This window comes from Erythranthe guttata, chromosome 14, assembly GCF_056151865.1.
Source record: "Erythranthe guttata isolate IM_541 chromosome 14, IM_541, whole genome shotgun sequence".
Lineage (NCBI taxonomy): Eukaryota > Viridiplantae > Streptophyta > Magnoliopsida > Lamiales > Phrymaceae > Erythranthe > Erythranthe guttata.
In genome coordinates, this window is record NC_142546.1 from 23,630,815 (window position 1) to 23,644,618 (window position 13,804).

Here is a 13,804-nt window from a genome sequence, read left to right on the forward strand (position 1 = left end):
TGAAGTAGTTTTTTGTTGAACTTAACTTACGCAACTAAACGAGGCCTTACTTTATAAATTAATGGTTGACTCGTACATTATTAAACACCAGTAAGTAAAAATCCTATTAAAAAGTGAGTAAATTTATTATTAAACTGCATATGCTAACAAGTAAATTCTAATAGCCAGCAGCACAGCACTATCATTACATTCTAATTTTCTATTATCATTTTACAAAATGTTGCCATCATAAAATTTACCACATGTGTTCAAATAAGACGTCAAATTCACTCAATCGAACACAATTTTCAGCTCGATAATCCAAACAATTCGTAATCGTTACAAAAATAAAGATCATTCTTCTTTTTTCTTGAAAAATATTTTTAAAATTAAACCAAAAAAAAAAAATTCAGAAAGACATGTTCCCAAGTAAGAGATGCAAACCTGTGCAGCTACATACAAGAATCCCAAAATATAGTTATCTGTCTACATCCTCTCTCATCGTTTCTTCTCCACCATCATCCAACTCTTTCACTAGATTCTTACCGAAGATCTGAAAAGGCACAATTTCAGAAAACTACATTCTTCTAACCACGTCAGCAGCTACTACTTTGAACTCTAAATGTCATGCACAATTGTCTAACTATATCTCAGGCAGATGGTAAACGCAATAACTCACCATCTCTATCGCTTACAAACGTTAACAGATTAATCCTAAAACTGGAATACACAGAAAGGAAAAAAAAAAGGCGCATCTAAATATTACAAATAGTATGACTGAAACAAAATTACATTCACAGAAGATACGGATAACTACTCAAAAAGTATCCTAAATATATCTTGAAGGGAAAGCATTTTTCTGGACTCACATTATCTGCTTACAGCAGGGAGAAAAATCGAGTCATCCTGCAAAGTCAACTGTGCAGTAAAAAGATTTATTGGATCTCCCCATCCTCACCAACTTCACCATCTTCAAGCTCCTCATGACCACCAATTCGTCGGGAACCATCTCTGTGGTCTCGTCTGTGCCTTTTATGCCTGCCTTCGCCATCTGATTCGGGCGAATTTGCATGCTGAAATAAACATAAAGAAGAGTATCAGATTAACGTGGTTGAAAAGAAAGAATCAGAATTTTTCATCAGTGGATAATATATATATATATTAAAATTACCTTTCTTGACTTTTTACGGTCACTGCCATGTCTGCTGCGGGACTTCTTTGTGTCATCTTTGTCATCTTTATCAGAACTGACATCATCAGTTGGGCTCTTGTGCCGTCTTCTATGTTTCCTGTCTTTGTCCTTTTCCCTTTTCTTCTCGTCTTTGTGTCCTTGACTTTCCACACCATCATCAATCTCCATCTCTTCATCATTTCTTGAATTATCTTTCCCCTTCTCCTTTTCTCGATCCAAGTCTCGATCTTTCTCTCTTTCCTTCTCTCTCTCCCTTTTTTCTTTGTCCTTTCTTTTCTCTTTCTCCTCCCGCTCAGTCTCCTTTTTCGCCTACAAAAGAAACATTTAGATTAGCTGTCCAAAGAAAACACGTGTCACCGCTCCACCAATAATTACGAAATATTAGACTCAACTCTTTCAATATAGTGCAGTGACACATCCAAACGGTACTTACGAACTACCACTGTAAGTTTGTAACTGCTAAAATTTACCATGGATACATGAATTTTTATCGACACAGGGAGATTCTATCACAAAAGGTATTAGATGTTCAGCCAGTGACACAACCTAATGACAGCAAGTATGATCTCAACATGGCATTGGTCAAAGCTAGTTCGAGCAAACAGATTTTCATTACCTTGTCTTCCTCTCGCTTGCGTTCCTTCTCCTTTACTTTCTCTTGCAGACGAGATATATATTCATCAAATATCTCCTTGCAGGAACTTTCATCTCCAACAGACCTAGTGAACAACAACAAAGTATGAGACAGGAGAACATTAAGTACTCTGGATAGTCACTATTCCAAACAATTTGCATTGCATGTCTTCTCCAATTGAGAAAAAAGTTTACCTATATTCTGAGCTGTCCTCAACAAGATGTTTGCATTCCTCCCACGTAGACAACACATTTATATCCTAGTAGAAGTGAAAAAGTAAACAAATTAGGCGACAGTTCTCCAAACAAATTATCGGCAAAACTATGAAACACGTTGTAATATCCCTCTTTCAGCCTCAAGAATGTCTCACATACCTTGATTGTGCTCAACTTATCGGTGAAATCTTTGGCCAGCCGTTTAAGCTTCTTAGCCTCTTTCTCTTCTTTATCTTTAGCTCTATCTATTAGATCCTCGTACACAAGCTACAATTCACATCCATATTAGTACTTAGGCACTACCACTGTAACTGGCAAAATTTACGGTGGATACATGAAAAAACTCAAATGTATTCCATACTGAAAGAAAAAGGAAAATCCAGAATGCAAAAACTTTCAAGTTAAAGGTAGCGAAACACTTAACAGTAAATGCCAAGGGAATAATATTAACCATTCACCATCTTCTCTACGAGTCATCTGAAATCTCATTTTCAGTAGAAAAAGGATACTTCTGACAGAAAATTGTCTATCGGGGGGGGGGGGGGGGGGGGGGGGGGGGGGGGGTGTGGAAGCTAATATATTAGTAGTGGCCATTATTGTGAAGTTTCAACTGTGCATCACCATGAATCAGAGGTGAAGAAATCACTGGTCATGATGAATGCTGTAAGTTCCAATTGAAATAGGTAGTAGTACAAAACACTTTTCAATTCGTTCACTATGTGCTTAAAAGAAAGCAACTGAATCCTACGTTGTGAAACTAGGAAAGAGAGTAGCAAAATTAATACCTGTAAATTAATATCAGATATTGAGGGGGAACCAATGCTTTCTTCAATTGAGGACTTGAAGTCATCAAATGTCGTTGTTGATGCAATTGTTACCTAAGAACACAAGCAAAGAATATATTTCATTCAAAATATAAAACAACATGATAGATTCTTGGATGGAATATAAATTATACCTTCTCATGCTTCAAAGCATCCTTTATGCGGGCTTTGTCTTCATCATACTGCCGAATAAATAAAGATGGTGATGATTAAGTAATAAAAACAAATATACCTCAATAGCACCATTGATAAAAACAAAAAAGCACAAACATAATGAAGGCAAAGCAGATGGAAATACTTAGTGCGAGGAGAAATACATAAATTATTGAAAATACAAAAATCTTTTGTCGAGATTCTTATTTAAGATCTCTAGGTCTAAAGGCCTAAGCCTTGACCATGAAACTTTAAGCTTAGGGACATAACACAGAAGTACCTTTTTCACTAGTTCTTCCGCAACATCCTCAAACAAATCTTTGGGGGTGGAACCAGAAGTATTCAAGGCAACTGCCGCATAGGGCTCAGAATCCTTGACCTATAACGTTAATGCAACATTAGAAATACAAGAGTAGAACAATATGAACTAGAAGAAACAACAATAACCAGGGAAAGATAAACTTTTGATGAATAACAGGGAAAAGTTTTATTAATCAAGCCCACTGATATGTTTGATTAGGAATAGTAGAAAAGACAGCATACTTTCTGACAATAGTCCCGCCAGTAAGTTTTAGCAGTGAGAGTGCCAGTAGCAATATGTTCTTCCATCATCTCGCGAAATGCATCACGATTTTTACGCTCAGTTCGTCTCAATTGTTCCTTGATGTGCAGAACAAATCGTCAAAATAAAGAACAAATCAGATTAGAGAAAACTAACAAATACATTTGCTCCCGGGATACCTTTTGTCTCTTCTTCTGCTCGTCATCTTCCTTCTCCAAGTCACGGATATAATCCTGCACAACCACACATATAAATACGCACACAAGTACATAACTTCCATAAAGCAGGTTCCAGGTTTAAAAGTAAGAACTTATAAATCACTTTCACTTTCTCCAAGGCAAAGACAGGTTGAAAGAGAAGGCAACCAAAAAGCACATGTAATAATAGGGAAGCACATGATGCCTATTATTAGAAATTTACTAAATCATGAATCTTATCTAACCTGAAAAACGTCCAGCCTGTCTAGCTTATCAAGGCGAGTGCATCTTTCATCATCTTCCAGAAGATCTTGAACCTTCCGCCACTGGCTATCCACCTACACATAAATAAATATTTTTTTTTTACCAATGATCAGGCTTTTGAAATGAACAGGGAGAGGATATAGGGAAGAGAAATGATTAAGAACTCATCAACGAATATACCTTGATAAAGCCACAGGATTCGAGAAATTGCCTAAATTCCTGCTTATTCCGCCGCTGCTCCTCTTGAGCCTTCGCCTTCTCCTGAACCACATATAGAACAACAGAGACCTCAGGTATATATACCTAGAACTTATATATTTCAAGGAAAAAAATAGAAAATTCCTAAATAACTTCGTATAGAAGTGATTGGTGCTGCAAAGGACGCTGATTCTAATAGCACTTACAGATATCATATAAATTATGGGTTTACAGATATAAAGTTGCATTCGGATATAAGGATTTCAAATCTATGGAGCTTGTTTGGATGAATTCAATGCACAATAGGTTCCAATCATTAACTCTCACTTTGAACTAGTTTTAGATTTTTTTCTGGTGGATATAAAATTTATGGAGTCATTCAAAATCCTTCACCCAAAAACTCATCAAACTCAAACCTTCAAATCCAAATGCAACCTCAAGGAACTCATAAATCGTACAAAAGTCAAACAACACATAATATATCCTTATAACCTTAGTATTCTGAATGATCATCACACATTTTTTACTGAAGCATGGAAACTTGGAAAACAAAAGGTACTTCATGAGTCATCTCACTAGGACATGATCTTGATAAAATTGAATTTTGTTTCAATGACATCAAAATTTAGTTCGATGCAAATGACCAAAAAGGAAAACAAAATACCACTGCCTAGTCCATACCTTTTTGTGAAGGTCGACCAAGTAGTTTCTAAAGAGATCCTCTCGGTCTGATTCTAGCTCAACAGCCTTGAAACGCTTATCATCTTCAAACATTATTACGGCTTTGCTGGATAATAAAAAAGAATGTTAGATGGGAAATTCTTGCTGAAGTCCAAGTAAGAAGAGAGGCTGAACTACCTCCATCGCATTGATGATGTGAGTTCTTCAGATTCCTAAATGAAAATTAAAATACTTAAATTAGTTTTCTTATGAAACAGAACAACAAAATCTGTATATATATCAACAGTTTTTTATGCCAGACTGCACATCATAAAAAATCAAATATAAGTATAAATGGCATTGAGAAAATAAAAATATTGTCCATGCCAAAACATGAGGCAAGTAGCATGTTAAGTTGCAGTCAGCAGTTCACAAGGCCCTAACCCACGAACGTGTAGCTTCCCCTGGAGACGCTTAAATATAGCAGTAGAAATACAATAAACTACACACAGTTAGCAGGAAACTACTGAAAGGATTTTAATCCTTACTTCCAGCATTGTCATGAACTCCTCCTTCGCTTTTCTCTGCCTGAGACGCCTCTCCTCAGCCTCCACTTTTTTCCGTTGCATCAAGTACTATAATTGATAAGAGTTAAAAAAGTTATTAAAAGTAAGCAAACTCTAGAATAATCTGTAGAAAACTCACGAGCAAACTATCAATATATCCAAGTAGGCAAGTACCTCATTAAATGCTTGCTTCCGTTCACCGAGGGTTTTCAGGGCACCGTATCTTTTGTCATTAATTATCACCCGCATAGCCTGACACAACATTGTATAACAATGTTTACCATTTTCAAATACATTTACAGAAGAACAGAGTAGTATATTCAATTTACCTGGTCCCATGACCAATCAGCCTCAACATTAGCAGACTCCAATAGTGCTTTAAATGCATTTTTTGCCTCCTGAACATAAAGGATATCAGATACATGTACAAATCCACCTGTAAATATAACAGCTATAGCACTTTAAAGTGTCATACCTGCTTGGTGGCATATACCATGGGTTCATCATCCATTGGTTTCTCTTCCACTGGCGTAACATTTAATTTTCCATCAACAGTTGTCCCTTTCTTTTCCTCCTTAAAAATCAAGACAAAGACCATTACTACCAATTACTTTTCCAATTATATGATAAGTGAATCAGCAGTATACAAAACATATATTTGCATCTTCATCAATAAATCAACCAGTTTCAGACACTTAGCAGGAGAAGGAGAGCTAAGAAGTAAGGGGGAAGTGAAAATCAGACAGGGCAAGAAGATAGGGGTGAGGCAGATAGGGAAGGAAGATGCAATGGAAAAGGAAGGAACGGAATTTAGCTAAACCCAATAGAAACAGAAAAGGCGCAATATCCAGAAAAAACAAACATCTGCATTGCATATACAAATCTTAACTAACTAGTCATACCTCAGTATCCTGGAAAGAAGCTCCACCTAGGGGACTCGCCCTAACATGGGATGATGGAATTTCCGTGCTGGTCCTGAAATATGTTCAATTAGAAATCAATATAACAAATCCACAAAGCATGAAACCTGGTTAGCTAAAGAACTTCATACAATGGGGTTGTATTGTTGTTTGCGATTATAACTGGAGCACCAGAACTTCCAGGAACTTCATAAGGGGAGGGAACCACTGTTTCTGCCACTGAGGTCACACCAAACGAACTTGTCGTAGCAATCTGTATAGCAGGAACATCTGCTGATTCAGAAATCATAGAAGCATTAGCATCAGAACCAACGGGTACTGGGGCAGGACTTGAAGTGACCCCTGCTATTGTTGTTGTGGTGGGGTTGGCCTCAACAGAAGTGCCCGTAGTAGAGGTTGTTATAGTAGAGCTAGTATTCATTTCCGAATGTGGTCCCTCGGAGGCAGCCTTTTCAGCCAGTTCACGAGCCAACTGGAGCACATGAGAAAGATTTAGTACAACAAAAGATAAAAATATAAGGGGACATTTTTCAGCAAACCTTCAATTCATCAGGTATTGTCCATTTAGATTGCTTCGTCTCCTTGTTGTAATAATACCTGCGTAAGTAACAACAACATGACTTTATATATATGATTCAAGGGATATTTTACAGACATTCAAAGGTCTACATGTAATTAAGCATCAACATTTCAGAGGATATAATTATGCGTGCATGACTGAAGTCATACTCACTTTCTACCCTCAGAAGTAGTGAATTCTTTCCAAACCGTTGATGCATCAGCTCTCTGTCAAAACAGAAGTTTTCAGTCAGATAAGTTCTCACTCACAGCGTAGAAAAGGCTCACTTGGAGATTCATAAAGCAGGATAAAATTAAGAAATGGATGGTATAACATGGTATACAAAACTAAATATAAAATGCTACAAAGGCTTCCAGATGTCAAATATTTTGAGGAATAAAACAGAAACAAAGGCATCAACAAGTCGTAAACAATTCAGCAGCCTAAAGTGATCCAATACTGCACAACGTAAGGAAAAACCTACTTGCAGGATTTCTATTTAACTAATCTCAGCCCAATCCAGGACTGCTTCTATACTCTTCACTAAGGTTCAGGTGTGTGGAATGAATTTGCTGTTCCTAGTTCCAATAATGTGCCTGAAGTTTATTACCTTTATTTACTTTATGAATGAATTTCCTGCGTTCACTGAAATAAATTTACTCTAACTCTAAGATCTTAACTATACTCTACTTCTATTTTAATGTTCAACCACAAGTTACTAGCAACAGAAACATTTCTCAACATTTACCAGATACAGGCCAGAACCAGCCGCTGTGCTGTTTACAGTTTCCGTGCTAGATTATTTACCATTATTCCTTCTCATTCCCAACAAGCAGTGAAATATTACATAGCCTATATATACTTTTCAGGCTTCAGCCATTCATCATTAACACGCTAATTTCATCATACAATGTTCCTATAAATGTATATCCTAATAAATTCCAATTGTTCATATAAAAAGCATAACACCAAATTCAAAGGTTAAAGCTTATAAGGTGCAGATATCCAAGTTCACAGATCAAAACATTCTGAGAAAGTAAATAGAAACAAAAAAAGAAATTTTACCAAAACAAGATATCTGCACGATCAAGTCATGTTAATTGAGATGGGACATTCGATGTATACTTATAGAGCTAATATGCATAATTACCAGAATCATAAGTGCATGGATAATAACAGCAATAATACTAAGACTATGAAGCGGATCTTAGCACAACAAGAACAATATGCTTGTAGCTAGTTATCATGGTCTTTTTGTCAAAACAAGCCCTTCTCCACTAGTTTTCACAGAGTTTAACAAAAGTATCCAATATATTACATCCGAAAAAATCTCATAACTTTTTGCTCAGTACCTGTAGACCTCGTTAAAGGAATGCATGAGAGAGGCAGTGTACCATCAAACCAACCAAACCAACAATATTTATAAATCCATACAAAATGGTAAATCCAAAAACAGATATAGCAACACCTATGGAGACCACTCATACTGAGTTTTGAACTATGGAAAAAAAATAATTAGAACCAGAATAAACAAAAATCTCACAAGTAAATAGCAGCTGGATAATTGGAAAATCGCATGAAATATATATACACTTGGATGGATGGGACTCCAAGTTATGCAGGCTGAAAGAAACCTAACAGTAGGTGCACCTCTTAAGTATCAAAATCACAACATACAAGGAACCAAACCAATTACTGGAGAATCTTTCAAATGAGAAAGACTCAAACATGTTTTAATAAATAACTGAACTTAACAAAACATGCATATTAGCTTCCCAACTTAGACAACTAGTAGGGCGCATATCGTCTATTATCCATAGGTAATAATACTTCAGAAAAATATGCATCATGCTCCTCAAGTCAAACAAGTGATAGTGCACATACTGTTCTAGTAATGGCAGGCAACAGCAGCATCGAGAGATTATCACTAAATTAAATCCAAAATTGCACATGAAATATAAATAGCAATTTGTTGCCTGCCTCGAGAAAGTGAAACCGCCTTGAAAGTGAGGACAAAGAGCAGTCGTTATATTCCCCTGGCTTGCCATGACATCTACAAACCAGTGGAAGGACATGCATATAAACAATAATACACATAAACAATTTTGAACAATTTAAACAAGTCTACAACTTTAATGTCTACAGAATAGGACAAATTTGCACAAGAACGCAGCAGAACAAAAATAGTGATCCAAAAAATAAATAGATGTTACTCATGATTTCTGAAAAGCAGCACATCAAGAAAATCACTCACCTCCAAAGGAGTCAGTAACTCAGAAGGCTTCTCCCAACTAGACTGCTTCGTGATCTTGTTATAATAATATCTGAGCAGATACATAATATAAATATATCAGCTCCAAAATATTGTTGATAGAAGCATATAAATCAAACCATTAAGATAAGCCAGCAGTATACAACTAGAGAAGTATAATAGTCGACACTCAAAAAAGGAAAGCGCTCCAGTTAATCAATTATATCTCTCACTGTCAAATTATGGCAGTCACATTCCCAAAAAAGTCCAACTTTCAATTCCTAGATGACATTCTGCGGAGACATGTAAACTAGAAAACATAAGTAAATCAAAGAATAATTAACACCTTCTTCCATCAGCAGCTTCATATTCTTGCCAATCAGAAGCATTCTGTTGAACCGCACTAGAACCACTAACAGCCTGAAAAAAGTACAGGAAAATAATATGAAAGTTGAGAATAAAATTTCTATTAGAATTTCATGTATGTGCAACCCCACAATAGTTCAAATGACAAACATTAAATTTACAGTAAGATGCCTGGACCCTACAAAAATCACTTTAAAAGAAGTTCAATAACAATGAGCAATAGAATAAGGATACTTACTGGTACAGTTGCACTGGCAGGGAAGGGTGGCTGGTTGGGTTGCTGCAATGGTGCAACACCTGGTGTACTTTGACCTGAGTGAAACCACTGTGGTGCACCAGTAGGAGGACCGCCAGGCATAGACATTTGGGAAGGTTGGAATTGAGGAGACGCACTGATGCCACTTTGTGGCAAACCAAAAGAAGACGGTGCATACTGAAACGGAAATAAAATATATCAGATGAAGCCAAAATTAAATGCGGCACAGAATCAAGAATATGTATTTGTCAAATTCTTACAGTATACGATGATGAATACGGAGCTCCATGGCTTGAGGCAGCCTGGGGCTGAGGCATGCCTGAAGTAGGCTGCATATTTGATTGAGGAAACGAAGATGGCACAGGCTGGCCAGGCCGTGGTAGAAACTGCTGCATTTGTTGAGAAAATGGATTCGGTTGACTTTGACCAAGAGGCATCCCATGATTTTGTGCTTGTCCGGCTGTATGAAATTGCTGAGTAGCTTGCTGAGGGATAAACGATTGCCCTTGTGGGGCCTGTCCTGCAGGACGGAACTGTGGCATATACATATGTGATACATCAATAATGTACTTATGTTGTTTGGGACCCAGAGAAACTAATTCTGGAAGAAAACAAGAAAACCTAAATATGATTGAATTACATACTTGCATCGGATAGGAAGGAGCATAATTCTGTGGAGCCATAGGTCCGGATTGAGGATGTTGCCAATGTGGCTATAACAGGAAAACAAACATATCAGAAGAGATTATAATCTCAAACGAAAACGATATTTGAACATCTCATAGTTATTACTTGTTAGACAAATCCCACACTATCCAGAGTAAATAGAGTTCAGTAGAGCCAATAAAACAATCCAAAAGTTACGCGCAGAACTATATTCAGTCAAGAATTACTTAATTCGCTAATCTCAATTAACTCAATGGAATTACACAAGTAACTCTCTCCAGTAGCTGGCTAGTTTCACAGCAATGCCCCGGCTAAGCAAATTTAATAACTGAATATGCAAAACCTAACTCATTAATCTAATTCTCTTACAGAGCTGCCATTTCCATGCTAGGTATCCATTTCGTCAATTTCGACGAGAAAATTCCCAAAACAATGAGAACCGAGTTGCAGTTTACAAAATGCGATCAGCTAAAGTTTACCTGTGAACCAGAAGGTGGCTGGTTACTTGCCATGCCTGCGGCAGGTATACTTTACTACTGCCCACACAACCTGAAAATAAAAAAAAAAAAAAAAAAAAAAAAAATATTACGTAACCATGAAAATTCAGCAAAATAGCAATGTATAAATACAAATTAAATCCGAAAATCGCACTTACCTCGGAAGGAAACGGAATTTTACAGAAACAAATCCTCGGGCAGAATCGATTTTGAGAGATTTAGAACAAAAGGTGAGAGATATGAACCCTAGAAGGAAGAGGACTAACTCGAATGTCTTGAAACCGGGTCGACAAAATTGGGTGTGATCGTGAATCGGCTTAGAAATTGGATAATTGACCGGCCCATTAAATACAGGCCCATTAGCGCAGCCCAGTTAACTCACAAGCCCATTAGTGCAGTCCAGTTTACCCACGGTGGGCTAGGGTTTACTTCATTCGCATCCTTCCTCTTCTCTATAAAAACAGCACTTCGCCATTTCCAATCAAACACAGTAAGCATATGCTCTCCTCCTTCATCTTCTCTCTCTGCAGATTTCTTATCGTTGAAAACAGTTCCAATTGATGAAAACATTATTTATTTATTTATTTTTCTTCGTCTGATTTGTCGATTTGATGATGTTATCTTCATTTTTATTCAACATTTATGAATATGAGATTGGATTTGATGAAAAATTATTTTTCTTTGTCTGATTTGTCGATTTGATGATGATATTTTCATTATTATTCAAAATTTATGAAAGTGAGATTGGATTTGATGGAAAAAAAGAGGAGGTGGTTGGCGGTGATTATAAAAGTAATTCCTCGTACTGAAAGCTACAAGCTTGATAGACTCTATTACACCCATAGAATATGAGCTTCCCACCTCTCCTTTCTTCATCATTTACTTCAATTTTTTTTCCATATTTTCAATCTATGTATATAACTAATTCGCTGTTGAAACAGCTGATTTGCCAATATTTCGCTGTCGAATCGGTTAATTTTACGATATTTCGCTGGTGAATCAGCTGATTGGTTATATTTTTACAAATTTTTTTAATCTTTGAAGGAGTTGGCAACATAACTAACAGAGCAAAATCAGCACACGATATTTGTTTTATGTTTAGAGCCTCTCCTAATATTGAGTTTTTGGAGGTGTTTAAAGCCCATTTTGACACTGTTTTCCTAGAAAATCAGGGTTACGCATACCTCCACATCTATATCTCAATTTCATGAAAATAAAATATCTGTTATTAAATAATTTTGAATGATATATTTTTTTAATTGTTTATTTGTTTCAATTGTTGTAATTTTGATATTGAAACTATTTTTTTAATATATGATTTCGAAATAAATATTATTAATTTAGAATTATTTAATTTTGTGAACCATTTGAAAGGTATGTAATGGAGAATTTGTATGGACACCATTAGTGTAAATAGGGCGTTTGGTTATTTCTATAAGGTTCTACCTAGGGATTATTATACCTTATCTGGTTGACAAGATTCATATTTTTTAAAACTTACTATTAAAATTAAAGTCTGCTATTAAATGCTATTATTGGATTAAATTAATAGCATCTCTCCCCATAGAGTAATTTAATAGGTGTGATTAAAAAGGAAAAACACAATTTTATCCTTAAATTCATATCGTATTATTTTAAATTAAGTGTTTTTATAGACAATTTATAAATAATAATTGAATATAACAATTTTAATAGAAGATCTAATCTAAGAAGCCGAACATGTTACTAAGAGGGTGTTTGGCTAAGTTTATTTTAAACAGCTGATAAGCTCTTACATCTGATAAGATGTTTTAAGAGTTGATAAGTTGTTGCATCATCTTATTTGATTTTTTAGGATTAATTTTTAGAGTGTTTAGATAATGAGCTTATTTTCTATTTTTACCCATTATAAGATCTTAAATAAAAAGGTTGAGTGGAGGTATTTTTTTAAAAAGATCTTATTTGCTCTCCAATAGCTTGATTTTTAAAAAATTAAGATTTTTTTCTAAAAATTTATCAAACATTTTGGAAGAGCTTATAAGCTCTAAAACATCTTATAAGCTTAGTCAAACACCCTCTAACTAAATAATTAAGTAGTCAGTAGGAAGTTAATTCAATCTCATCTAATCTAATATAGTTAGCCGAAGAGTTCATCGATAATTACAACTGTTATAGAAAGCTAATTTCCTCACCTAATTCAGTGACCGCCAAACACAAGAATCACAAATGAACTCGGCCCAATTTATTGAATTATCCAACACAAAAATTTGATTATATATGCAGGCGCTATTTTGGCGAATACTTTTTACTTTTTTACTTTAAATTTTTACCATTTTACACTTTTTTTTTCTAAATCCTATAATTCTTTAAAAACCAAATTTCAACATTCACTTCAAAAAAAATTAATTATTCAACAATTTCTGAAATGGATCCAACAAATATAGACCCGGAGGTAATATTTTCGTTTTTTTCTCGAATCTTCAAGTACTCGTGTGATATTACGCGAGCACATGGCATGTGCTCGCGTAATATCACACGAGTACTTGAATTTTTTTTTTCTTGTGTTCGTGTGATTTTGCACGAGCACATGCCATGTGCTCGTGCAAAATCACACGAGTAGATGAATAATTTTTTTTTGTCTTTCTTTTGTTCGCGTTATTTTAAGCGAGAACCTTCTCAGTGGTCGTGTAAAATCACACAAGACCTGAGTCGGTGCTCGTGTAAAATCACGCGAGCACAATTATTTTTTTTTAATAATAATAATAATAAGTTGTAAAAATATATTAAAAAAAATAAAAAATCTTACTCGCGTGATTTCACGCGAACAGAGAAGATTTGGTCGCGTGATTTCACGCGAGCAAAACAT

At 35.6% G+C, this 13,804-nt stretch overlaps 1 protein-coding gene and 1 non-coding gene across 3 annotated transcripts; one reads left to right on the forward strand and one right to left on the reverse strand.

The window, feature by feature from the left end:
- Positions 1 to 245: 245 nt before the first annotated feature.
- On the reverse strand, positions 246 to 12,160 carry PRP40A (pre-mRNA-processing protein 40A). 2 transcript variants are annotated; one of them, XR_016029739.1, is made up of 30 exons: positions 11,118 to 12,160; positions 10,942 to 11,011; positions 10,441 to 10,509; positions 10,057 to 10,329; positions 9,779 to 9,973; positions 9,521 to 9,594; positions 9,178 to 9,247; positions 7,098 to 7,150; positions 6,904 to 6,961; positions 6,496 to 6,836; positions 6,347 to 6,419; positions 5,920 to 6,018; positions 5,774 to 5,842; positions 5,619 to 5,696; positions 5,427 to 5,513; positions 5,077 to 5,111; positions 4,900 to 5,005; positions 4,201 to 4,281; positions 4,002 to 4,094; positions 3,739 to 3,792; positions 3,541 to 3,657; positions 3,278 to 3,376; positions 2,979 to 3,026; positions 2,806 to 2,898; positions 2,180 to 2,287; positions 2,000 to 2,064; positions 1,788 to 1,890; positions 1,151 to 1,480; positions 849 to 1,052; positions 246 to 532 (listed from the first exon to the last, which is right to left on the reverse strand). XR_016029739.1 is itself a non-coding variant. In XM_088813822.1 (29 exons), the coding sequence occupies exons 2-29, from the start codon at positions 10,972 to 10,974 to the stop codon at positions 915 to 917; spliced, it is 3,042 nt and encodes a 1,013-aa protein (XP_088669948.1). In that variant the 5' UTR covers positions 10,975 to 11,011; positions 11,118 to 12,160; the 3' UTR covers positions 642 to 914. The 2 variants fall into 2 exon arrangements, 1 of the variants encoding a protein (XP_088669948.1); XM_088813822.1 differs by lacking the exon at positions 246 to 532 and having other exon boundaries at positions 642 to 1,052.
- LOC148765484 (small nucleolar RNA snoR8a) lies at positions 11,731 to 11,816 on the forward strand. Its single transcript, XR_016029981.1, has one exon. It is a non-coding gene; the product is annotated as a small nucleolar RNA snoR8a (small nucleolar RNA).
- Positions 12,161 to 13,804: the final 1,644 nt, after the last annotated feature.

What these genes read in the sequence shown, in the direction of transcription:
- PRP40A (XM_088813822.1), bottom strand. Translation starts at nt 10,974, where the DNA reads ATGGCAAGTAACCAGCCACCTTCTGGTTCACAG. An exon ending in TGGTATATGCCACCAAGCAG is followed by an intron (nt 5,843 to 5,919) that starts GTATGACACTTT and finishes CTTTATGTTCAG; the next exon opens with GAGGCAAAAAATGCATTTAA. An exon ending in TATCTGATATTAATTTACAG is followed by an intron (nt 2,288 to 2,805) that starts GTATTAATTTTG and finishes TGTGAATTGTAG; the next exon opens with CTTGTGTACGAGGATCTAAT.